The sequence below is a fragment of the Sus scrofa genome, chromosome 13 (genome assembly GCF_054392235.1).
Source record: "Sus scrofa isolate SSC_HxYL_T2T_F1_AM1 chromosome 13, Sscrofa_HxYL_maternal_Yorkshire_Landrace_v2.0, whole genome shotgun sequence".
NCBI lineage: Eukaryota > Metazoa > Chordata > Mammalia > Artiodactyla > Suidae > Sus > Sus scrofa.
This window is the reverse complement of record NC_139395.1, coordinates 205,022,501-205,049,336: the sequence shown is the minus strand read 5'-3', so window position 1 is coordinate 205,049,336 and position 26,836 is coordinate 205,022,501. Positions and strand designations below refer to the sequence as shown.

Below are 26,836 nucleotides of genomic sequence, written 5' to 3'. Positions count from 1 at the left end.
TAATAAATCAGGCAGGCATCTTCAGGTCACTTCTGGCCTCCTGTGGCCTTGAAAATTGGGGTGCCTCAGCTATAAAGTTTTCTTGCTGTGGTTGACTACCTGCCCTGAAAAGCCATGAGGAGGTCACTTAGAGAAAGGTATATTGGTTTTGGATGGGGTTACTTTTATTTTCCTTTTTCCTACTCATCTGATTTTGTTTTTTGTTTGTTTGTTTTATTTTTATAGTATTCTATGTAAAAGAAAAATAATGTGACATCGCTTGCATTATTATGTCATTTCTTTCCTTGTAATTGATAACTCAGTGTTTATCTCTGGGGCTAGGTTGTAGTCTCCTGAAGGTAAATGGCCTTAGACTGACTTCTTGGCAGGCATTTCTCCCCTGGGAAATGAGGTTTATATTATAAGAGATCCATCACGGGGCTGTGGTGGAGCTGAGATGCAGTGATGTATGTGGAGCGCCAGCTACTGTGTGGACGCAGCCCTTGGGGACACCATGACTCATAATTCCTGCATTCTCTGTAACTCATCGTGCCATGCTGTGGGCACCATCAACTGTCTCAAAGATGTGAGGAATGACAAGAGGAGAGGCTCTTTATCCACTGTGATTTGCTTAGATTTTTATCTAAATATTATTTATTAAAATAAATGCTTATGTATTATGAGACATCATGCATGTTTGAGCTAGAAACATAAAGTTTAAACGCCTTTATAGAAAATGCTGTAAAGAACTCTTTTATATAAAGGGAATGAAAAGTTTCTTACGACCTTTAATCTCTCTTTATGTAGCATTTCAGAAAATTTCATGTAGCATATTCTAAGAGTAAAAAAAAAAAATTTGTTCCTGTCTTTACTGATGTGTGGACAACTTGTATTCCTTGCGTATTTGTAGTTGTTTGTTTAAGTCTGGTCTTGTATGTCTCACTTGAAGAATCACAGTGTCTTTGCTCAGTAGTCTCCCTGCTTTCGTGGCCTCATGACACTAGTCCATCCTTCACTTGATTGAAGAGTTTATCTGAAAATCAAAGTTAAGCATGTCATTCCCCTCTAAAATATCCTTTGGCCAATGTTGCATCCAAAAATGGCATCTAAAACCTTAGACTCCAAAATTGGAGTCCACTCTATTTCCCAGTCTTATTTCTTTCTGGATTTTTTTTTCCCCTCACTTACCTTGTGTTCAGTGGACTTCTGCCTCTTCTACAAATATTATGTGTCCTTTCTTTATATTTTGTTTGCATAGAAGTTCCCTCAATTTGAAGTGCCTTTTGCCATCCATCCATCCATCCATCCATCCAGTATGGTCACGTTTGCCAGAATGGGACCACGGATTGGGAGTAGAATGTTAAGCAAGATAAATACTGGCCTTATATCTTCTAATTACCTATCATTTCCTACATGGCACATTCCTGTTCATCCATTTAGACTCATGTCTCATGTTCTTTCTACTTTAAGTTCTTTCCAGTATACCCAAGCAGATGTGTTCACTTTGGTAGCTCTGTACTTTATTACAGCATTGATTTTACTCATTTATCGAGACAGGTATTGCCTACTGTGTGCAAAATCTGTGCTGAAAGCCGGAGATACTGTAGTAAACAAAACAAAAATTAACCTGAGCTCACATATTATGTTGTGATTATCCAACTTTCACTCTTATGAGAATGTGACTTCTTATAGGACTTTATGTAATATCTTTATAACTGCAGTAAAAGCAATTCTAGAAATAATGTGCAAGTTTATACCTTTTTAAAAATATTGCTAAAGCCTAAGGAGCAGTTTTCATTATTTCATTGAGTTAAACTATGTGTGTGTATTATGTATATAAATATATACATGCACATATATATTTTTTGTTTGCTTAGAAAGTAGAAGAATGCTAAAGTCTCTGTTCTTTTACAAACAGATTACAATGTCCAGGAAAGAGGGGTGAACAATTATTTTCTTCTCAAATGATTGCCTAAGCAATGTTAATCTATATTTTTTTAACTCTTGTTGCCATTGAATGGCAGTTTTTGTATGACTCATTTGCAGTCAGAGAGTCATACTAATTAAATATAAATTTTACTTAAAACACATAGGAAGTGGAGTGTCCGTTGTGGCTAGCGAAAATGAACCCAGCTACTAGCCAAGAGGATGTAGGTTCCATCCCTGCCCTTGCTCAGTAGATAAAGGATCTGGGGTTGCCTCAAGCTGTGGTATAAGTCGAAGATGCAGCTCAGATCCTGTGTTGCTGTGGCTGCAGTGTAGGCTGGCAGCTGTAACTTTCCGATTCAACCCCTAGCCTGAGAACTTCCATATGCCATGGGTGCGGCCTTAAAAAGCAAAACAAACAAAAAAAGCACGTAGGGAGTATTTTAGCCATCAAGGTAATGTGACAAGGAACTGGGCTGCTTAAGGAAGCAGGACTCAACATTCTAAAGGTTCTAGTCCCTCTTGGATTGGTTATGTTATCATTCTAAAAGCTGTATGACTTCTCTGAAGGTCTTTTAGTCCATCTTCCCTTGATCCTGTCGTAGAAAGAACCACTGGGATGCAGACTGAATGACATGAAGCTGTTTTCCTTTCTTGTAGTTGGCGAGTTTGTAAGCGATGCCCTCCTTGTTCCGGACAAGTGCAAGTTCTTACACCAGGAGAGGATGGATGTTTGCGAAACCCACCTTCACTGGCACACTGTGGCCAAAGAGGTACCAGCCCTTTTAGTCTTTCTACTTTTAAAGTGAAAATTTCCTAGGAACTGTGCCCAATGGCATTTGAGAGAGTATTTTGAGGCAACAGTTGGGTTGATAAATATGTTTTTTTTTTTTAAATTAGTATAGTTAAAAATAAAAAACTTCCTGAATATTTTAAGAGGGTATTTTGAGGCAACAGCTATGTTGATAAATAAGCTGTCATTATTGGTAGTGGTAGTATTTTTAAAAACCATTCATAAATATTTTATATTTACTTAGATTTGCTGTGTGCATGCCATGTTTTGTAAATTAAAAACTATAACCTTATACTCTTTATACACCTTAAAATGTACTTTTTAATTTTTTTAAATTTGTTTCTTGTTTTCCTTTGCCATATACCAAGTTTTTCTAATTCAATCTCTTTCCCTATTATCTGTTGGGAAAATACAGTGGTAGAACAAGAAATAGCTTGTCCAGCGAGTTCCCTTCGTGGCTCATCGGTAATGAACCCAACTAGTATCCATGAGGAAGTGGGTTCCATCCCTGGCCTCACTCAGTGGGTTAAGGCTCTGGCATTGCCTTGAGCTGTGGTATAGGTCGCAGATGTGGCTCGGATCCTGTGTTGCCATAGCTGTGACACAGGCCAGAGGCTATAGCTCTGATTTGACCCGTAGCCTGGGAACCTCCGTATGCTGAGGGTAGAGCCCTAAAAAGCAAATAAATAAATAAATAAACGATCCAGCATTGCCACTGCAGCGTAGTTTCTGGCTGCGGCCTAGATTCAACCCCTGGCCTGGGAACTTTGATATGCCTTGTGTGCAGCCATAAAAAAAATAAAATTTCTTTTTAAAAAAGCTTATTGATCTTAAGAAAACAAACCAGGTAATTTAAAACCCGGAACCCATCTGATAATCTCATTTTTCATTTCTTCTTGAGTTTAATTTTTTTTTTTTTTTTTTTTTTTGGTTACTAAGAAACAAAATGACTCTAAGCCTTATGAGATCAAAATACACTCTGTAAAATTTCATTGTTTACCTATGTGTATTGAACTATTTAATATTTGCTCTGTCACCACTGGATGTTTTCAAAGCTTTATTTTAATCTGGATTTGTGAGAATTTAGCAAATCCCAGGAAAGCAAAAGGATATGGAAGGAGAAATCTCTAATGACTTTAAATTCTGATTAATAGCAGAGGATAATTTCTTCTCTTCCCAGGGTTGTTATTTTGGAAGTGAGCCTAGAGAGTTAGAATTTCTAGAGTAAGATAGGTCTAAGCGAGAGAAACTTCCATCCGTAAGTAAGTTGAGGACATGCATGAAACCATCATTCCTTTCTTATATGCTCATGAAGCCAGAAAGACTTGATTCTCTGATAACTATTCCCAGTGCAATCTTCTACATCTTAGCTCTCAATTATTGCCTATTCTGATCATTTTTATTAATGTCTATGGCATAACAATATATCCTTATTAAACAAGTAACAAAGTTAAAAATTAAGGGTACCCAAGGAGTCTGTGCTTAAGAAGCTCTGTTTAAATCCACTCAAAAAGCAAATGATTTGAAAGTTCCTATTGCGGCTCAGTTAGTTACAAACCTGACCAGTATCCATGAAGATGTGGGTTCGATCCCTGGTCTCACTCAGTGGGCTAAGGGTCTGACCTTGCATTGCCTTGGCTGTGGTGTAGGCCGGCAGCTGCAGCTCTGATTCAACCCCTCACCTGGAAACCTCCACATAGTGAAAATGCGGCCCTAAAATTTAAGCAAAAACAAAAAAAAAGGCAAATGATTCTCCCCATTGTCAAATGGTTTCTTGCTATGTTGCTCATGTGTTGTTATACTGGGGATTTTATTACAGTGAAACACTCTCCTTACTCTTTGTAGACCTGTAGTGAGAAGAGTACGAACTTGCATGACTATGGCATGTTGCTGCCCTGTGGAATTGACAAGTTCCGAGGGGTGGAGTTTGTGTGTTGCCCACTGGCCGAGGAAAGTGACAATATCGACTCAGCAGATGCAGAAGAGGATGACTCGGACGTCTGGTGGGGTGGAGCAGATACAGACTATGCAGATGGCAGGTAAGATAGCCTTTGTATTAGATCTCTCATAGATGCCAGCACATCTAGCTTATGGTTTTGTTTCTCCTATAAATGCGTCTGTCTTTCTCTTTCTCTCTTGAAGGATCTCTCTGCGCATTTCCATCAAAGTTTGTTTTTATGGAAAACAGTCTAACCATGAAGTCCTATTCCAGTTATAGCCTCCCATTTAATTTTAATACAGTTGATCAACCATCACTGAGGAAATTTTAGCTCTTTCATTTTAATCTCAAGAATTGGGATCAAGGAGTTCCCATTGTGGCGCAGTGGGAATGAATCCAACTAGGAACCATGAGGTTGCGGGTTCGATCGTGGGCCTCGCTCAGTGGGTTAAGGGTCCAGTGTTGTCGTGAGCTGTGGCATAGGTCGCAGACTCGGCTTGCATCTGGCATTGCTGTGGCTGTGGCGTATGCCAGCAGCTGTAGCTCCAATTCGACCCCTAGCCTGGAAACCTCCATATGCTGCGTGTGTGACCATAAAAAGCAAAAAAAAAAAAAAAATTAGGATCAAGATTCCATTAACCTTATAACAGGTCACTGGTAGTTCTGCAGTGAGTGATATGACATTTTGTAATTTTGGTTTGGATCTGTAATTTAGAAATTTATGGGGGGGGCAGATTTTGGAATGATTTCATCAATCATTAGCTAGATCCAAATTTTTGTTAAAAAAGGTTTTGTTTTGTTTCAGTTTTTGTGGGGTTTTTGTTTTTGTGGGATTTTTTTACCTTTTGTCATTTTTCCTTTGTAAATGAAGTCAGAGGCAACCATGAATGTTTGCTCAAGTCCTTTAGCTGTCTTTGGTTCTATGATTCTTAAGAAATACATTTTCACCTCTTTTTCTTTGGGAACTTAGTCCCATAATTTATTGATTCTTGTTTTTAATTAAAGGCAAACATTTATATTCAGGTCATAGAATAATAGAATCAGAATCTTTGGGTTAGAAAGGCTGTGGGGTTCAGTCATCAGTTGCATCCTATCTCATTCCCCAAAGGCAATCATAAATACACCACCTCATTTTTTTCCTTCAATATTTTTTCAGATATTCCCTCATGGTACATATATCCAAATGGAACATTGTGTAAATTATAAGACATAGTTATTAATGTAAAGTTTTCTGATTTTTATGTAGTCAGGGAAAATTTTTTTATTATATGTTTTGAAGAATGTTTAAAATAATTTTACAAAAATACCTATTTTGTAAATATATAAGAATCACGTGAATTCCCACTGTGGCTCAGCGGGTCTCTGTGAGGATGTGGGTTCCACCCTGGCCTCACTCAGGTTAAGGATCCAAGTGTTGCCGCAAGCCGCCATATAGGTTGCAGATGTAGATGGAATCTAATGAAGCTGTGGCTGTGCTGTAGGCTGGCAGCTGCAGCTCTGATTTCCCTAAGCTGGGAACTTCCGTATACCACAGGTGTGGCCCTAAAAAGAAACGGAAAAAAAGAGGAAGGAAAAAAAAAAGTAGACTCTATATACACTGCGAAACCCTAGTTGCCATTTCTTACCAATTCGTAATGGCAGGCTTCTCCTTAGTGGCTATTACCCAATTTTACCATGACTCTCTTTTTGTTAGTTAAGCTCTTATATGTTCCCTCTTCATTTGCTTTAGACAAGTTGTGTTCAATGCAGCAGAATATAAAGCTAAACAAATTCTAAAGAAGGAGAGAAAGAAGTAAGGAAATGCCAACTGTATGTTTGCAGTGGTACTTTATGTTTCTAAAAGTTGAAAGCAGTATAAACTCTTCTTCTCCCAGGGCAAGAAACATCAATGAGATCAGGAAAAGCTTCTAAACTTTGCATTCTGGGCCATGACTGGCCCTTTTATCTGTGTTTTACGTGCCTGGTGTAGAAACGTCCATTGGTTTGGGCCTAATTGCCACTGTGTCTGAAAGCTGGAATTGCTTATTAGTTCTTACTGTTTTTATAGCTTGTATTCTTCCTCAGATATATCTGGGTTTGACAGTTTAAGGGTGACTTCTTGAAAAAATTCTCATCATCTGAGTCTTACTGCATGACGCCAATACAGTTAGTACTAAAAAGGGAAACTGGAGATTAGACAGCCATTCACTTTGTTCCTGGTCTATTGGCTACTCCATCTCTTCCCATGACTGAATGGTCTCCATACCTAATCAGCAACCCAAAGAATGGTGAGTAAACCAAGACAGCTCTGTGGCTGCTGTTAAAATTATGCAGAGCTAGCTGAGTAGTTGTAACCCTGTATCAAGGTTGGTGACCCTCCATTCATGATCATTCAGAGAGAGGGGACTTTTCTGTTTTCAGTTCTAACACCATCCAAGTTGACATTCAGTTGAAATACTGGCTCCTTCCTAATCACCTTCATTTGTATGTGTCTGCAACACAGTCAGCCCTTAGACTCTGTCATCACTTAGAAATGCTGTACCTATTGGGTTTCCAGCTTTGACGTTACTCTCTAAGCACTGATCAGATCCAACTGATTTCACCCTTTCCTCATGATGCCTCCTCAATTCATGCTTATTAATCCATTATGCCTTTTTTGGGAGGAAGGGGTCCTTTCTGTCCAGGGTGGACCCAATGGAGGACCATTTTTGCATACTCATTTGAATATCCTGTGCTTACTGACACCCTTCCCATTTTCTAAAGATACTTTCATCAGTCCTCCATATTTGGGAGAAATTAATTTCTCTTTTTAATTGCTTCTGAGTTTTGGAAGGTTAATGTATCATGTTATATAACCCCTCCAGTTAATTCCATTTCATAACATCAGCTGGGATCTTCCTGTTACTAGATACACTTAATTATCACTATTTGATGACATATCACCTTCGACATGGCAGCTGGAACCAACTCCATTCTCCTTGGTTCCTAGCATTGCTCTCCTTCTTGTTCTGCAGATGACTCTTCGCAGTCGTGAATCATCCATCGTGAATTTCTGCATCATGGTGCCTGGACTTTAGTAGGTGCTTGGCACATGTTTTGAATAAATGTTTTAGTAGGTGCTTGGCACATGTTTTGAATAAATTAATAAATTTTCTCCTGTACCTCAGCATCTCTCTGTACCTTCTTCCATCTCTTGGTTTTCCAGATTCCCTTTTTTTTTTCATTTTTTTTATTACTCAAATGAATTTATCACATCTGTAGTTGTATAATGATCATAATCTCATTTCACAGGATTTCCATCCCACAGCCCAAGCACATCCCCCCACCCCCCAAACTGTCTCCTCCGGAGACCATAAGCTTTTCAATGTCTGTGAGTCAGCATCTGTTCTGCAAAGAAGTTCTGTTTGTCCTTTTTTCAGATTCCACATGTCAGTGAAAGCATTGGATGTTGGTGTCTCATTGTATGGCTGACTTCACTTAGCATGATAGTTTCTAGGTCCATCCATGTTGCTAAAAATGCTGGTATTTCGTTCTTTTTGATGGCTGAGTAATATTCCATTGTGTATATGTACCACATCTTCTGGATCCACTCCTCTGTCGATGGACATTTAGGTTGTTTCCATGTCTTGGCTATTGTAAATAGTTCTGCAGTGAACATTGGAGTACATGTGTCTGTCTTCGCGAGTCGTGGTTTTCTCTGGGTAGATGCCCAGGAGTAGGCTTGCTGGATCAAATGGTGGTTCTATGTTTAGTTTTCTGAGGAATCTCCATACTGCTTTCCACAGTGGTTGCACCAATTTACAATCCCACTAACAGTGTACTAGGGTTCCTTTTTCTCCACACCCTCCCCAGCGCTTATTGTTTGTAGACTTTTGGATGATGGCCATTCTGGCTGGTGTAAGGTGGTATCTCATCGTGGTTTTGATTTGCATTTTTCTAATAATGAGTGCATATTCCCTTTCATGATTATGTACTATCTAAACAATTGCTCACCTCTACTTCCTTTCTTAGATTTTTGAAAATTTATTCAAGACTTTATTTTTTAGAGTAGTTTCAAGTTTTCAGCAACATTGAACAGAAGGTACAGAAATTTCCCATATGCCCTTTGCCCCCACACATGCATGGCCTCTTCTAGCATCAACATCCTCCACCAGAGTGGCATATTTATTACAATAGAAGAGCCTGCATTGACATGTCCTTGCTACCCAAAGTCCATGGCTTATACTGGAATTCACTTCTAATGTTATATATCCTACAAGTTTAGACAAATGTGTAGTGACATGCATCCATCAGGATAAGTGTCATACAGAATATTTTTACTAAAAATGGGTGTTCCACTTATTCATTTCTCCCACCCTCCCAATCCCTGGCAACCACTGATATTTTTTTTTTTTTTTTTTTTTTGCTATTTCTTGGGCCGCTCCCGCGGCACATCTAGGTTCCCAGGCTAGGGGTCCAATTGGAGCTGTAGCCACCAGGCTACGCCAGAGCCACAGCAATGCGGGATCTGAGCCGCGTCTGCAGCCTACACCACAGCTCATGGCAACGCCAGATCCTTAACCCACTGAGCAAGGGCAGGGACCGAACCCGCAACCTCATGGTTCCCAGTCGGATTCGTTAACCACTGCGCCACGACGGGAACTCCCCACTGATCTTTTTAAAATATACTTATTTATTTTTTTTATTAACGTATAGGGTCCCTTGGCTATACAGTAGAAATTGGCACAACATTGTAAACCACGGATCTTTGTATTGTCTTCATAGTTTTACCTTTTCCAGCTTGTCATGTAGTTGGAATCACACAGTATGTAACCTTTTCTGGTTGGGTTCTTCCAATTACTAAGATGGATTTAAGGTTCCTCCATGCCTTTTCATGGCTTGGTAGCTTGTTTCTTTTGAGTGATGAGTAATATTCCATTGTCTGGGCGTGTATAGTTTATTGATCCATTCACCTTCTGAAGGACATCTTAGTTGTCCTGGTTTTGATGATTTTGAATAAACACGTGTGTTCAGTTTTTTGTGTGAACCTAAATTTTCAGTTCCTTTGGGTAAACATTAAGGAGCTCAGTAGCTGGATCACATAGTAAGAGTACGTTTAGTTTTATAAGAAACCGACAAAGTATCTTCCAAGTGGCTGGACCATTTAACTTTCCTACCAGCAGTATGGCTCTACACCCTCCCCAGCATTTGGGGTCATCCAAATTTTGGCCATTCTAATAGGTGTGTAGTGGTATCTCATTGTTTTATTTTATTTTGTTATTATTATTATTATTATTTTGTCTTTTGTCTTTTTAGGGTCGCACCTACAGCATATAGAGGTTCCCAGGCTAGGGGTCTAATTGGAGCTGTTGCTACTGGCCTACGCCAGAGCCACAGCAATGCCAGATCCAAGCTGCATCTTCAACCTACACCACAACCCCAGATCCCTAACCCACTGAGCAAGGCCAGGGATTGAACCCGCAACCTGCAACGTCACGGTTCCTAGTCAGATTCATTTCTGCTGCACCATGACGGGAACTCTGTATCTCATTGTTTAAATTTGCATTTCTCCAATGACCTATGATGTGGCCTATCTTTTCAGATGCCTGTTTGCCATCCACTTACTCATTCTGTTATTTTCATTCTCCCTTGTCCTTTGGTCTTTCATCTCTACCTACAAATCTGCTGTTTTCCTGAACTGCCACTGCCTGAGTTCAGATCATCATTCACCTCTTACTAGACTAATTTCTTGGATTATTCCTTATTATATCAATGCCTTTCTTTTTCCTGTTACCCTTGTACTTTCTTATATTTCTATAGGACTTATTCATACATGCCTTGACTTCTGTTTCAATTCCTTGGAATTCATTCTTCCCACCCCACAAGCCTCTGTTTACTCTCTTCCCAGATAATTCTCCTTGCCTTAGTAATGTTTCTATGGTGCATTTTCAATCCTACTGACACTTGGTAGGAAATGGTTGATGATTCCTACAGCCTATAGAACAGTCCAAATTCCCCAGCAGAGCATTTAGAACTCTTATTACTTGTCCCTAACCTGCATTTCAGCCCTACTCATTGTCCTCACTGATTGAAACCCTCAAACCTTTTGCCCTTTCTTCCTCTGGGCTTTTGTTCTAACCTGTCTACCGCTTATGAAAATGTATTTCCTTTTCTGTCGAATGGTGTTAAGGTACTCAAAAGCTATTTGTCAAGTTTAAAGTGTTACATCTTCTCAGGACCTATAAAATCCTATATATATATATTTTTTACACTCCTTGGAAAAGATACTCCCTTTACAAGCTTTCTCTGACTATTCCTTGAAATACTTTGCTTTCTTCTCCTCCTCTTGCTTTTCCTTTGTATTCCTTTATTTATACCAGGACTTCTCTTCCAATTACTTGTCGTCACTTCTCTTAGCTGCTAGAATTCAAATTACAGATTAGGTGTCGAGGGTTTTTTACACATTAGTCTTCAAGAAATATTTGCCAGATCGAATTGTTCATTTAAAAATTTTTTTCATGGCTTTTGGTAAAGACTTTGTGGTCCATAAATGGATGTTACAGAATCTCTTTTAGCTCAGCTCTATCCCACAGAAATATAATGGGAGCCACGTAAAGTACTTTCTACACTTCTAATAACCACGGTTAAAATAATAAAAAGATGAAGTTCTCGCTGTGGCTCTGGGGATTAAGAATCTGACTTGGTGTCCATAGAGAGGATGTGGGTTTGGTCCTTGGCCTCGCTCAGAGGGTTAAGGATGCCACTTTGCCGCGTGTAGTGTAGATCGCTGATGCGGCTTGGATCCTGCATTGCCGTGGCTCCGGTGTAGGCTGGTAGCTGCAGATTCGATTCGACCCCTAGCCCAGGGAACTTTCATATGCTGCAGGTGTGGCCCTAAAAAGAAACTGGTGACTTACTTTTAATAGCATTTTAATTAATCCAATAGATTCAAAATATTACCATTTTTCAGTGTGTAACCAGTACGAAAAAGTTACCAATGAGATATTTCACAAATTTTTTCATTTGTTTCTTTCACACAAGGCCCTCAAAGTTAGCACATGTTTTACCCTTATAGCAGATCTCATTCTCACTTGGTTTTGATATTGGACACTGTAACTCTAGATACTTAAAAAAAAAAAGAATTACTTTTTATTTTCCAATCAGACAGAAAGGTGCATATACCCAGTAAAATGTTCTAAGATTGACCTCTGGATTTTATTATTTTTGTAATTTTTGATATTTTAAACATTTAAACAAATTGTTTTAAACTTAATATAACTAGGTTATCAGGTCACTTTTGTCACTTCATCTTGGACCATGTTTTTTGGTTTGCCCTGCAAGCATGTGTGCCCTCATTCTCATCTGGCAAAGCTAGTGGGCAAAGCGAGAGAGTTATTGCATCACAGACCCACACACAGGCTGGGGCCCCTGCCAGCTGGTGGCTTCCTCATTCCAGGAACCAGCCCTCCTTGTGACACTTGAAGTGATAATACATCCTGCTTGAAAAGTCCTCAGGGGACACTATATGGCAGTTCTTGAAGAGGGGAAAAGAAAGGGGACTTCCAATCCTTCCAAATGAAAGTTGATCCACAGTTTAAATCACTTTGTGATTGGGAGGTAATGCGATTTGTTTGGATCAGACATGAGTGTTTTCTTCTTGCTAATGAGGCATTTCAAGAAATGTTCTTTACAGGGTAAGCTCTGTTTCATGGCCTCACTGAAAAAGAGGTAAGCCTTTTAAAAAAAAAAAAAAGATTGGAGTTCCCGTCGTGGCGCAGTGGTTAACGAATCCGACTAGGAACCATGAGGTTGCGGGTTCGGTCCCTGCCCTTGCTCAGTGGGTTAACGATCCGGCGTTGCCGTGAGCTGTGGTGTAGGTTGCAGACGCGGCTCGGATCCCGCGTTGCTGTGGCTCTGGTGTAGGCCGGTGGCTACAGCTCCGATTCAACCCCTAGCCTGGGAACCTCCATATGCCGCGGGAGCGGCCCAAGAAATAGCAACAACAACAACAAAAGACAAAAAAAAAAAAAAAAAAAAAAAAAAAAAAAAAAAAAAGATTGAGTATAGACAAATCAGTGACTGTTCCCAAAGTGTAGGTGTAAATAACCAGTATTTATTTCTCCGTTGTTGTAATGATTAAGTTCTCAGGCCACTTCAAAATACCTATTTCTGGGATCAGTTATGTTTATGTTAATAGCCTACAGATTCCAGCCATCTTGGGTAAGAATTTTTCTGTGGGAAAATGCATTTGGAAATTCCACCTAATCTGTAAAACCAAGCACATAACCCGTCTACCCTTGGGAGTGAGGGTCTGGAGGGTGAGTTTGTCCCCACCTGGAACCACAGAATCTGACTGAAACCTCATAGTCCAGGGGGGCTAATGAATCTGTAGAGCAAATGACTTGAAGGAGGACCTTCTAATTCTTTTATAACAGCACATTTCCAGTCAAGAGTATGTCCTTATATTTTTTTCAAAAGAGAATCTTTAATGTAGTTTCGTATTGTTTTTTTAAAAATTAATTATTATTACCATGATTTTTTATAGTCACACCTGCAGCACATGGAAGTTCCCAGACTAAGGGTCAAATTGGAGCTGCAGCTCCAGGCCTACCCCACAGCCACAGCAACACTGGATCCAAGCGGCATCTGTGACCTACACCACAGTTTGCAGCAACACCGGATCCTTAACATACTGAGCAAGGCCAAGGATTGAACCTACATCCTCACAGAGACTATGTAGGGTCCTTAACCTACTGAGCCACAATGGGAACTCCTTACGTTGGTTCTTTACTTCTCATCACTTTTATAAATACTTCTGCATTTGGTATTTGTTTCTGAACTGTTATCAAAAATATTCCGTTGCACAAACATCATAAAATTTGTTGCATGCACATCATAAAGGAAGAAAGAATACTGTCCCACGTGTTTTTAACAATTTTAGCAATAGTTTCTGTTTTTGTGTTGCCAAAGACTGAATGATGTCATCCTTCCTGTCAAATGACTCAGTGGATGAAAATACCGTATTTTCTATTTGTTCTTAGAAATGCATTTGCTCACTTTGCAGTTCTTGAGCTTGAGAAAATTTTTCTAGGACATCATCATCTGAAGACTCATGGTCTGAGGTTTTGCCTATGGGATCAATTTCATTCTTCTTCTGATTTGTCTGATAATTGTGAAATATCTCCTGTCAATTTTCTTCCACTTGACAATGTGGAAAAGGAACATTTTTGATTTTCACTTGTATTCTGGGAAAGTTTCTAGACTTCTTTTATTCCTTCTTGAAAGACGATGCAGTATTTTGGGAACACGGTAGTAAAACTATGACCATTCCCCTGTTGCATCATCCTTCTAGGCAATTCCTTCCTTCTTTTCATATTATTTGGTCTTCCTCAGCACAAATGGAAGTTTTGTGTGTGTGTGTGTGTGTGTGTGTGTGTGTGTGTCTTTTGCCTTTTTAGGGCCGCACCTGTGACATATGGAGGTTCCCAGGCTAGGGGTCTAATTGGAACTGTAGCCGCCGGCCTATGCCAGAGCCACAGCAACGCAGAATCCGAGCCACATCTGTGACCTACACCACAGCTCACAGCAGCGCTGGGTCCTTAGCCCACTGAGCGAGGCCAGGGATCAGACCCGCAACCTCATGGTTCCTAGTTGGATTCGTTTCCGCTGCGCCACAACGGGAACTCCAGAAATATTTAATGAGTAATAATGAAGTAATTCCTGAGATGATAAAAAAAAATAATAATAATAAAATTGCGGGAAAAAAAGCTTAGCTATAAAAAATTCCAGGAGTTTTCTTGTGGTGCAATGGGTTAAGGATCCAGCATTGTTACTGCAGTGGCCAGGGGCGCTGCTGTGGTGTGGGTTTAATCCCTGGCCTGGGGCAGGGACAAGCAAAAAGAAATTTTTAATTAAATAAAAATAAAAATTCCAGTTGACTGATATGGTAATTATAAGGTAGAATGAGTTTTATTCAAGGTTTTTAATAAAATATTTTAAGAAGGTGTAAGTCAGAAGTATTGACTCTTACAAGTAGGTAGAACTGCTAAAAATGAAAGTAAAATGTAAAATTGTATCCAGTGGACCTTGGTGGAATTCCAAGGGTTAATAACATACCCTACTTATCAGGAGTTTACATTTGTTATGAGGCCTGTGTGATTTTATTAAATACTTGACCTAATTTTCTACACGCTAGGTATTCAACAAATATTTGAGTTACAGTGAATTGGCATTCATGTTAAATACATACACAGACATAATTGGCAACTCAAGGTTAAACTAATTGGGCTTTAAAACAAAAGCTACTAAGGGATATCATTCCAGACACGCAAGAATTAAGTGAAATTACATCAGGAATCTCTAAAGCTAGAGATACTGGGGGGAAAAATGCCTCAGGAATATTTCTAGCAACCACTTAGCACCTTTACTGTAGTTACTGCTTGACTATCTTCCCATGGCTTCAAAAAGTGCCATAAAGTAGAATAAAATGAAATTAAATGGGAGCTATAAATGAAGGTAAGATTCATCTTTATTTGAACTTTGGTATAGAAGTCCATTCTCAGAGTAGCTTTCTTATTTGAACCAGCAAGCATTTTTGGTTTCCTATGTCAACATGGAGCTCTTTATTAAAAATAACAGTAGGCAGAAATTTCAGGAAGTACAAGCTATAGTCATGAGACCAGCTCAACTCTCATTAGCTCTTGGCAAGCATGGTGTGATTTTGAAAATGAGTAAACGAACATGAATTTAGAGGAGTGGTTCTCAACAGGGTGCGATTTTGACACCCAAGGGACTTTTGGAGATGTCTGCAGACATTTTTAATTGTCTCAGTGCAGGGGGTGGGTGGCAGGGATGCTCCAGGCATTTGGTGAGTAGAGACCAGGATACTGCTAAACATCCCATAATACCAGGATACTGCTAAACATCCCATAACAAAGAAATATCAGCAGAGCTGAGGTTGAAAAACTGGCTTAGAGGTTTCTTTGGTACTGGAAAGCGAGGAAAATTATTCTTTAAAAACAAACAAACCAAAAAAAGAACCCAAAAAACTTCCATTCCAAGCTTTTGTCTCACTCTGATCTCCTGTGGACAGAAAAGCAAACACCCCAGGAGTCTTGAATGCAGCTTTTGTGCAGATGGAAATGTTTGAGATCAAAATAAACCCTCCAAATATAACTGCATCCAGAGTTAAAAATGTGCTCAAATACAGTGGATAATTAAGGCTTCTTATTTGCACCCAGTCATTTCATTAATTCTAATCATTATGTCAATTATTTTTTCCTTTTATTAGTATTACTCCTGTCCATTTTGACTACATTAAACACTAGCATATTTTCTGGAGCAAAATGATCTTATTTTGGAATATTTGATATCTTTAGAGACCTGGAAGACTATCTCCACTTAAAATAGTTTTTCCCTTGCATCTAATTAGAAAAATGTTTAAAATATGGTAATTTTTCAGAAGCTGTTGGGTCCAGGAAAAATCATCTCTAATCTGGCCTTACAGTTTTATGTTTCTGTGTGTCTTTGTTTTTGTTCATATGTATACTTTTATTTGGTTGTGATTAAAATACATAAGAATTTTCATTTTTTAAGTAACATTTTGAATTTTTAAAACTGTGTTTATAATCTTCATGTTTATCCCCTTTAATTATGCATATTCCTTTAAAATATGTTCACCCATGTCATCATTGTCGGACAATTTTTTCTTTTCTTTTTTTTACATTATAGAAGACAAGGTTTTGAATTCTTTAATATAGATTTTCCTGCCATGATATATAATAATTACTTTCAGGTAGTTTTCCAAAAGTAGGGCCACTAGGTTAAAAAATGTGAATGTTTTGACATCACTTAAAATTTATCTCAGTGTTTATGCCCATTTATAGTGAGGTAGCAATAGCAGATAGATTTATTTTGTCACTGTGTACTCAGCAGTACGGGGTTTTTATTGTTATTAATAACACAGTCGCTCCTTCCTACTATCAAGCTCTTCTAAGTTGTGAGTGTCATGAGGGCATGGATTCAGTTTTATTGCCTCCTTGTACCCTTGTCTCTGCATGAGCGGTATTAATCATAACAGATGTTAGGTAATCTTACCGTGTACAATGCACTATGCTGAACACCTTGCTGGTATTAATCCATTAACTGTTCACAGCTTTTAAGTATCTGCTTGCTTTTTGTAGAGTGGTTTAATGAATTTCATTTGGGTTTTTCCAAAACTAGGGATAGATTTATTTATTTTTTTTTAACCTTTAATGATTTTTATTTTTTCCATTGTAGTTGGTTTACAGTGTTGTGTCAGTTTTCTTCTATACACCAAAGTGACCCAGTCACACACACACACACAATATATACATTCTTTTTCTCACATTAACCTCCATCATGTTTCATCACAAGTGACTAGATAGAGTTCCCTGTGCAATACAGCATGATCTCATTGCTTATCCATTCCAAATGCAATAGTTTACATCTGTTAACCCCAGACTCCCAGTCCATCCCTCTCCTCCCCCCACCCCCAGCAACCACAAGTCTGTTTTCCAAGTCCATGAATTTGTGCTGACATATCTCTATACTTGGAAATGTACCCTTTTTTCCCCTTCGGTCAAGCAAATATTATCAGTATTTGATGTGTAAAATTCAGCAGAACCCTTCTGTCGATTCTCATTCTGTTAATTCCACATTAATGAAATTAAAAAATTTTCCCTTATCCTATTCAACTAAATGTCTTCCATTCCACCTTAAGAGCACATGTAAATCATAACTTTAAGAATTTTACTTTTGATCAAAAAAGTAATTCCTAAATAATTTTGATTGAATGATTCGTATTTGGGGGAAGTTAAAATGTTTGACTTTTACTGACATTGGAGTGTATGTTGATGCATGTTGTTTAATCTGCCATGGCTGTGAGCCTCCTGTGGGGGCAGAGGGGGCGGGAGGCAGGTAGAGTCTAAAGCCTAAGATTAGTTTAATACAGATGGGAAATAGGAAGAAAAAATACCCTGTGACACATGCCTAGAAAAAGGCCAGAATCTGAAGAGGGCTAATTTATTGAATTTAAAAAATATCGCTTTAACGTAGGATACCTGAAGTTAATAGTAAGTTTTTTCTCTTCAAGTTCTTAGCTTTAATTTATTTGTTGGGGGGGGGGGGGATGAGGTTGGTGGAGGGTCGGAGAATATATAGACCCTACTTCTATGTTAGTAAAAGTCTGTTCAGTCTAATTATCTTAAAAGAGAAAAGCATCTTACTTTTTTTTTTTTTTTTGCCACACCCATGAGATCGAACCCATGCCACAGCAGCAGCCTGGGCCACTGCAGTGAAAATGCTGGATCCTTAACCCACTGCACCACCGAGGAACTCCCAAAGACATTCTTATTTCTCTATAAAGTGATCCACAGAGATATATATTTTTTGTGAAGAATGGGCTTGTTATGAATTGAGAAATACATCTCCCTTTGGTCAATAGCTAGGCCATTTTAATGTTGTTTTTGGTTGAGTTGGTCGTGTTATTTGAATCAAGTAGGATAGAGATAGAACTAATAATATAGCTTGTGATCCCATCATGTTAAAGCAAACCATTTATAGAGGAGAAATGATAATCCAGTAATCCCAACCCAAGGTAACATGTCAAAGTATAAAACATGGTGATGGCAAAGTTACTCTGAATGGAGGACATCATTTTAAGCTGTTGATGGAGTTCTAAAGTAAATAACATGAATATGGTTTCATAGTGTCTTGATCTCCCTTTCCTGTAAGAACTTGTGCCACAATAAAAACATTTTCACAGCCACAATTATAGGGGGCATTTTACTGTACCCTCTACATGAGGACAATTACAGGATTTTAAAAAATTCATTTATTAACCCCTCTTGGGACTTGGGAGTCACCTTTGTTCCAGAAACACAGAGGACTGCTAATAATACCGGGAGCAGCCCATTTCTAGTCATTTCCCAGAACCTTGAGCAGAGACCAGCACAAGCCGATGCTTGACATAAACGATAAAATCTTGATCACGATTGCTAGTGCAGTCAACATGAAATGTTCTTCTTAAGGCTCGATTTTTGTGGGGCGCAGTGCTGGGTCTAATTGAAAGTCAACTTAACTATGATCTGTGTGCTCCAGGAACTTTTCTCAGAAAAGAATCACCAGATGGTAGTGTGGAGGGTGCATTTCACAAACACCTTCATTATTTGTGGTTTGTGAAAACTCGTCATTGAGTCATATAGTAAGTTGTACCCATGATGTCTTCCAGTTCGCTTGGGATGCAGAAACATACCCTTACATGATCTCTCAGGGTGTTGTGAGAATGTGTCTCTTAGTGGATCCATACTTTCTGTCTTTAAAATTGGTTCCGTGGAGGGGGAGATGTTCATTTGGCTTTCTCTCTTGTTTGGATGTCTGGAGTTAAAATCTTTCAGCTGCATTTCCACCTTGCATTTTTGAGAAAGTGGTAGCAAATGCTCAGAGGAGGGAAAACTAACAACGTTGGAGGAGGGTCACAAAGTGAATCATGCAAATGATAAATTACAGCCTTAAATCTTTGCCAGTGGATGAGTCAAGAAAGACTGGATTTGATGAAACAGTTTATGGCTTTGTGAAATAACTGTCACAGTGCTGGGTTGGCAGCATCCAGCACTGTGTCGAGACTGTAACTGTATCCCTGAGCCTTGTACTGAAATATGGGAACAGATTTAAAAATGATGAATAGAAGGGAAACAGAAGCTTGCATTTTTCTCTTGAGGGAACTGGCTGCCAGCTCTGAGGTCTTATTAAAAATGCTAAATTTCTGTATTTAGTAAGCTTGGAATGAATGTATGTCAAAAAGAAAAACAAAACACTTTAATAGCCTGAACCAGATTATAGATGTGTGGCCAAACCAGTGAGGTTTGTTTTGGTTTCTAAGCAGGTGATGGCTGGAAGAAGAGGTGCCTTTGAAGTTCAGAGTTGAGTTGCTGACATCCCAGCTACATCTGGCAGTGATCACTGGGACCTGATGGCACAGGTTGCCCCAGTTACCAGATGTCACTGAGGAAGAAGTGCTGAGGAATGTTTCATTTGTAAAAGTTATTTGAATGGTTGGATTATTCAGGGCTGAAAATTCTACGCCACAGAGGCGTGGAAGGTCTCTCTTTATCTTCCCTTTATCTGATTTTTTTCTTAATTTTAAAAATTTTTTTAATTTTTATAGTTTTTATAGGTTGCTTTCTCTTTATAGTTATTACAAGATATCGCTTATATCCCCTGTCTTACACTCAACAGTTTGTGCTTCTCGCTAACCCAGTCTTATTTTGCCCCTCCCCTTCCTTTTCTCCAGTGGTAACCACTGGTTTGTTCTCTATATCTGTGAGTTTGCTTCTTTTTGTTATATTCAGCAGTTTATTTTTTAGATGCCACATATAAATGATATCATACAGTATTTGTCTTTCTCTATCTGGCTTATTTCACCTAGTATAATACCTTCCAAGTCCATCTGTGATATTGCAGTTGACAATGTTTTGTTCTTTTTTATGGCTGAGTAGTATTCCATTGTATAATATATACCACATCTTCTTTATCCTCTCATCTGTTGCTAGACACTAGCTTGCCTCTATATCTTGGCAATTATAATTAATGCTGCTGTGAACATTGAGGTGCATGTATCTTTTTGAGTTAGTGATCAAATGCTATGTTACTGGCACAGAAATAGTCACATAGATCAGTAGAACAGGATAGAGAGCCCAGAAATATACCGACACAATTATAGTCAATTAATCTACCACAAAGGATGCAAGATACACAATGGAGAAGGTCTGTTCAATAAGTGGCATTGGGAAAAGTGGGCAGGTACATGAAAAAGAATGAAATTAGAACATTCTCTAATACCATATACAAAAATAAACTCAAAATGGATTAAAGACCTAAATGTAAGATAGTATACTATAAAACTCCTAGAGGAAAACATAGACAGAACACCTTTGACATAAATCACAGTGATATCTTTCTGAATCCACCTCCTAGGGTAATGGAAATAAAAACAAAAATAAACAAATGGGACCTGATTAAACTTAAAAGCAAACACAGCAAAGGAAACCATAAATAAAATCAAAAGACAACCTGCAAAATGGAGAAAATATTTACAAACTATGCACCCAACAAGGGATTAATTTCCAAAATATACAAGCAGCTCATACAGCGCAATATCAAAAAATAAACAACCCAATCAAAAAATAGGCAGAAGATCGAAATAGGCATTTCTCTAAAGAAGACATGCAGATGGCCAACAGGCAGATGAAAAATTGCTCAACATCTCTAATTATTAGAGAAATGCAAATCAAAACTACCTTAGCTCACTCCAGTCAGAATGGCCATCACCAAGAAGTCTAAAAATAATAAATGCTGGAGAGGGTGTGGAGAAAAGGGAAACCTCTTTCACTATCGATGGGAATGTAAATTGGTGCAGCCACTATGGAGAATAGTATGGGAAGTTGCTTAAAAAACTGAAAAATAGAGTTTACCATGTGATCCTGCAATCCCACTCCTGGGCATATATCTGGAGAAAACAGTAATTTGAAAAGATACATGCACCCCAATGTTCAATGAAGCGCCGTTTACAATAACTAACACATGGAAGCAGCCTAGATGTCCATCGATGGAAGAATGGATAAAGAAGATGTGGTACACACATACCATAAAAAGAATGAAATGATGCCATTTGCAGCAACATGGATGTACCCAGAGATTATCATACTAAGTGAAGAAAGCCAGGCAGAGGAAGACAAATATCACGACATCGTTTATATGTGGAATCTTTTGCAGTTGAGGCCAGTATTTACTGGTAGTTGAATGTGGTCTTCCAAAGTGTTCTGTTGAGCAGCCTGTTGCCAGGCTGATGGGGAGCTCTCACTGTAGTTATAGACGTTTCAGGAGCGATTCACTGCCTCACTTATGCCAGCTGTTCTAACACAGTCGTCATGAGATTAATGTTGTTGGGCACTAAAAATGTTAACACGTGTTACCTTCCAGTCTGGGAAGGACATGACTGTCATGAAGGAAAGGGCAAACATTGCATTTATGGTCATTTAATGATGGTAGAACTAACACGAATTTTAAAAAAGAACATTTGTGTGGAGACAAATCCCGTGTAATAGAAGCACCCACGTAGTTTAGTAAAGAAAGGACTTGTTAGTGAACAAGATGATCTCTGCTTCAGAAATGTCCTGTAAAGGTTTCAAATGTGCTTTGTACCTAAGGAAATTTTCTGGAGCCTGTGACTTTTACATCTAGCACGGGAAAAATGAGAAGAACCTGTATCATCCTAGTTGCTTTCAGAACTGAGTTAAAGAATAGATGTGGATGCATGTTGAATTATAACATGTACGAATGACTTGTTTACAATGCATAGATTGGAACTGTGAGGGCAGGCCAGTATGGGGCTCACGTGTCTTTAATCAATCCACTCTCCCACCTATGATCTCACACTGTCAAAAAGCAAAGCTCTCCTTAGGGTGTCGTGACTAATCTTCCACTCTGGTTTAATAATCACAGCTGTTATAACATGTTCCTTTTTAATTAGGTCTTTTGGAAGTATTGTAAGCCTTATATTTAGTAAAATCAATAATAATAGATAACGATTTAAGCACTTTCTGTCCTACATGAGATTGAGAACATTATTAGAATAGGTTTTGCAAGTAAACAACTGATGATATTTTAAGACTTTAAATGTAGGAGTCCTTTTTTATTTTAGGGAAGCAAAAAAAGAGTTAGGAAATATGATTTCCTGGGATTGGAAAATGACTATAAAAATGAATGTAGATTGATTTGGGCTCTTTTGGACATTTTAAATAGAAATTCAATAGATGTTCAAAGAGCAGGGAACGCATTTACTTTCAACTTCATTATGTATTTGAAGACCTTCAATTTCACATTTAAATTATGTTTCTGAAACAGTTTTAGACGAAATGTTGCATCTTTAACTGTTGATAAGTAAGGGAAAATATGTATCAAAGTTTTAATCTTTTACCTCTTGGAACATGCTTTTCATTTGTTTCTGTTTAAGTGTTTGTACATCCTTTGAGTATTATCAGGGTAGCCTCAGGTAGGTCTCGGGAGAATTTTATAGTAAAAATTATTAGAAAATTGGAGCCAAGGAGTTATATACATACCGAAGTGGCACTTTGGTTTTATGAAAATGTTGATGAAGTAGTCACAGGCCAGCAACTTTGCATTTAAAAAGTACTTTAATGATGGTAGAAGCAATCACAGAGGAATGCAATGCTGAGACCACATTTTTTTTTATTATAGTTGATTTTCAATGTTGTGCCAATTTTTGCTGTGCAGCAAAGTGACCCAGTCATAGATAGACGTACATTCTTTTTCTCAGATTATCTTTCATCATGTTCTATCCCAAGAAATTGTATATAGTTCCCTGTGCTGTACAGTAGAACCTCATTGCTTATCCATGCTAAGTGTAATAATGCAATCTACTAACCCCAAACTCCCAGTCCATCCCACCCCTTCTCCCTCCCCCAGAGACTACAGCTTTATAGCATCTCTATGGACCTAATCCCTTTAGAGTCCGAACTCAAGTACAACTCATTATTGGTGCTGAGACACCTTGGCAGTGCTTATGCAGAAGCTGTTTTTAGCCAGAGAAGAGGCTTTCTTCCTTCCTTCCATTTGCAAATATTCTTTCCCAACATGCACATGGGTAGATTGACTCTGTATGTCTCAGTTCCATCTCAAATACTCTAAATAGGACATCTGTGGTCTTTGGCCATGATTCCTAAATAGGACCAAATATACTTTTGTTCTGTCATTGGTATTAGTTGACAAATAAAGCTGTACTTTCCCTCATGACCTCGTCATCTTCCTAATCAAGGTGCCAAATTGTCCAACAGGCCCTGATAGCCTCTGGGTTCAGGAATCTAAATAGTCTTTTCTATACATTCTTTAGATGAGACTTGGGAGGTTTTTTTGTTCTTTTGTTTTCAGCTATCCTGCCGTCACTGTTCTTGCTGGTTTTTTAAATATTATTCTTTAAATTCTTGATGCTGGTTGTTTCTTTGGGATTATTACAGTATTTTCCTTATTGGCCCTCTGTCCCTGGTTGCTGCCATTTCTGCCGCTTTGACTTTATTTTTTTAAGTTTTATTGAAGCATAGTTGATTTACAAGGTTGTGATAATTTCAGCTGTAAACAGTGATTCAGTCATACATATACACATATCCATTCTCTTTCAGATTCTTTGTGTGTGTGTGTGTGTGTGTGTGTGTGTGTGTGTGTGTGTGTGTGTTTGCCTTTTTCTAAGGCCACACCTGCGGCATATGAAGGTTCCCAGGCTAGGGGTCTAATCGGAGCTTAGCTGCCAGCCTATACCACAGCCACAGCAACACAGGATCCTTAACCCAGTGAGCAAAACCAGGGATCAAACCTACAACCTCATGGTTCCTAGTTGGATTCATTAACCACTGAGCCACGGCGGGAACTCCCATGCTTTTTCAGATTCTTTTCCCACATAAATTATCACAGGATACTGGGTAGAGTTCTCTGTGCTATACAGCAGGGCCCCTTTGGCCAAATCATTCCATATACCTCAGTGTGCAGATGCCAATCCCAAACCCCCAGTCTACCCCTCCCTCCCCTACAAATACCAGTTGGTTAAGTCCCATAGGCCAAGGTTTATGTCTCCAGCAAAAACTCTACTTGAACATTTCATAGGTATTTGAATGCTAACATGTCCAAAATCCTTAATTCCCACCCTCCCTCTAACGTGGTCCTCTCAAAGCTCTTTTGACTCAGTGATGGCCCCACACCCTCTTCTAGGAACTCGAGCTAAGAACCTGGGGCTCCTATTGTCCTTTCCATAAATCCTGTGAGTTCTGGATTCACGCACTTCTTTCCATCTTTTCTGGCCAATTCTAAACTATCATTATTTCCTGCTGGAGTCACTGCAATATCCTACTAATTTCTGCTCCCATTGTCTCTCCCCTTATGTACCATCCTTTTCCACACACAGGCACTTTCCTGTTCTCTATACCACAGCCAGGATGTGGCGTGTATAGACACATAAACCTGATCAGGGAACTCCCAAGAGTAAGTTGTGTTGGTGACTTTCCAGTATACTTTAAGAAACATAAATACACAGACAAAATAATGAAGCCTTTTGTTGGGATGCTGAGGATGATGTTAGTGGATATCCATGAGGGAAGCTGTACTTGGTGCCAAGCTCATCCACGTGCCTTTCAGCTTTAACCTGTTGGACCCAGCTCCTCCCTACCTCTTCAGCCACACCCGCTACCTCTGTCCCCACTTCTGACTCCACATCACACAAGTCAACATGGCAGGCTCTCCCTACCACCAGACTGATCAATCTCTATCATGATTTTCCCCCCCAGTTTTCTGGGTTTCTGTTCATCTTCAGCCTCAGCTTCTCAAAATGAGTTCCCCTGAGCATTCTATTTAAAACACCCTCATCCCAACATACTCAATCTTAGCAGCCTATGTACTTGGTCCTGATGCCAGTTAACACCGTCTCTATTTTATTTGCTCATTGTCATTTCTCTCCCTTAATAAAATGTAAGCTTCCTGAAGATGGAGACCTTATTCTTCTCTCTGAGAGCCTCAGATGTCGCAGAAGCCCTGGTCTCGAGTCTATATCCACTAATATTTTTTTAATGTTATGGCTGCATCCCCAGCACATGGAAGTTCCAGACCAGGGATTGAATTTGAGCCACCGCGCGGCAATGCTGGATTCTTTAACCCACAGCACTGGGCCAGGAATCAAATCCACACCTCCGAAGTGACCTGAGCCACTCCTGTTGGATTCCTAAGCCACTGCGCCATAGCGAAAACTCTGTATATCCACCAGTTTTTGTTTTGTTTTTTTTTTTGTTTGTTTGTTTGTTTTTTGCTTTTTCAGGGCTGCATCTGTGGCATGTAGGAATTCCCAGGCTAGGGGGTCAAATCAGAGCTGCAGCTGCTGGCCTATGCCACAGCCACAGCAATGCCAGATCCGAGCTGTGTCTGTCACCTACGCCACTGCTCATGGCAGCACAGGGGATCCTTAACCCACTGAGTGAGGCCAGGGATCGAACCCACATCCTCATGGATACTTGTCAGGTTCGTTACCACTGAGCCACAATGAGAACTGCCTCCACTAACATTTTTGACTGAGCTTTTATTTTACTGTTATTTTAAACATAGTAGAACATCCTGATTAGACTCTTTAATCGATACCAGAGACTATCTTCTCAGGGAATCTCTCACATCGATCGCTGAACTGAAAAGCAGCTGAAATTACACTTGGATGGCATGAGGAATCAGGGAGGAATGGCGTGATTAGACTTCAGAAGAGGCTAGTTTCTGTTTCTAGTTACATATGGTATCTTAATAGGACATATTAGCAATGCAGAAAGTAAGTGTCCACCTGCTGTGTTATCTTTGATCTTTCAAGAGTGGTCGCTCTTCAGCTTTAAAAAAAACACCACCAGAAATGCGCAGCACCGTTTACTTAGTGGACGTAGAAAAACACTGCCTCCCCAGTGTGTGTATCTGTGTCCTGAATTTCTAGTCTTTCATTTGCAGCTGTCTGCTGGAGGCCTCTGCCACAGATTCTTACAGCATCTGAAATCCATCATGGGCAAAGCTGAACCCATTCATTTCCGTTCCTGACCATCCATTCTTCCTGCTGTATCCTCTGCTACCTTTAGTAACAGTTCCCCGCCCAGTCTCTCTCCCTCTAGAGGCTTCAGCTTCATCCTCTCTCTAACCTCCTCCATCCAGATGGTCACCAGTTCTGTCATGTGATTCTCTCAAAGCTCTCTCTTCTCATTTGCTCCTTGGCTAGACTCCTTAAGAGCCCGCTCCCCCTCCCACCTGTCCCTCCCCCACCTCTCTGTATACCGCTGTCCTCATACCTACTGAAATGCAACTCATCTTACCACTCTTCCACGTAAAGCGTTTTACCAGGCTCCACATCCCTGCTAGAATCAGAGCGCACCGCAGAGCCTGTAAAACAAGGTCCTTCATAATATATCTGCAGCCTCAGAGTTCCCATTGTGGTGCAGCAGAAATGAAATCCAGCTACTATCTATAAGGATGCAGGTTCCATCTCTGGCCTCCCTCAGTGGGTCGGGGATCCAGCATTGCTATGAGCTGTGGTGTAGGTCGCAGACGCCACTTGGATCTGGCGTTGCTGTGGCTGCGGCATAGGCCAGCAGCGATAGCTCCCATTCCACCCCTAGCCTGGGAACTTCCATATGCTG

The 26,836-nt window shown here is 39.4% G+C and overlaps 1 protein-coding gene across 10 annotated transcripts in view; it reads left to right on the top strand.

The window, feature by feature from the left end:
* Nucleotides 1-26,836, top strand: part of APP (amyloid beta precursor protein) — a 281,826-nt gene that overhangs the window by 113,161 nt on the left and 141,829 nt on the right. For all 10 annotated transcript variants that reach the window (XM_005670306.4, XM_005670305.4, XM_005670304.4 and 7 more), the window contains 2 exon segments: nt 2,566-2,678; nt 4,544-4,737. In XM_005670306.4, coding sequence (XP_005670363.1) covers nt 2,566-2,678; nt 4,544-4,737 — 307 coding nt within the window.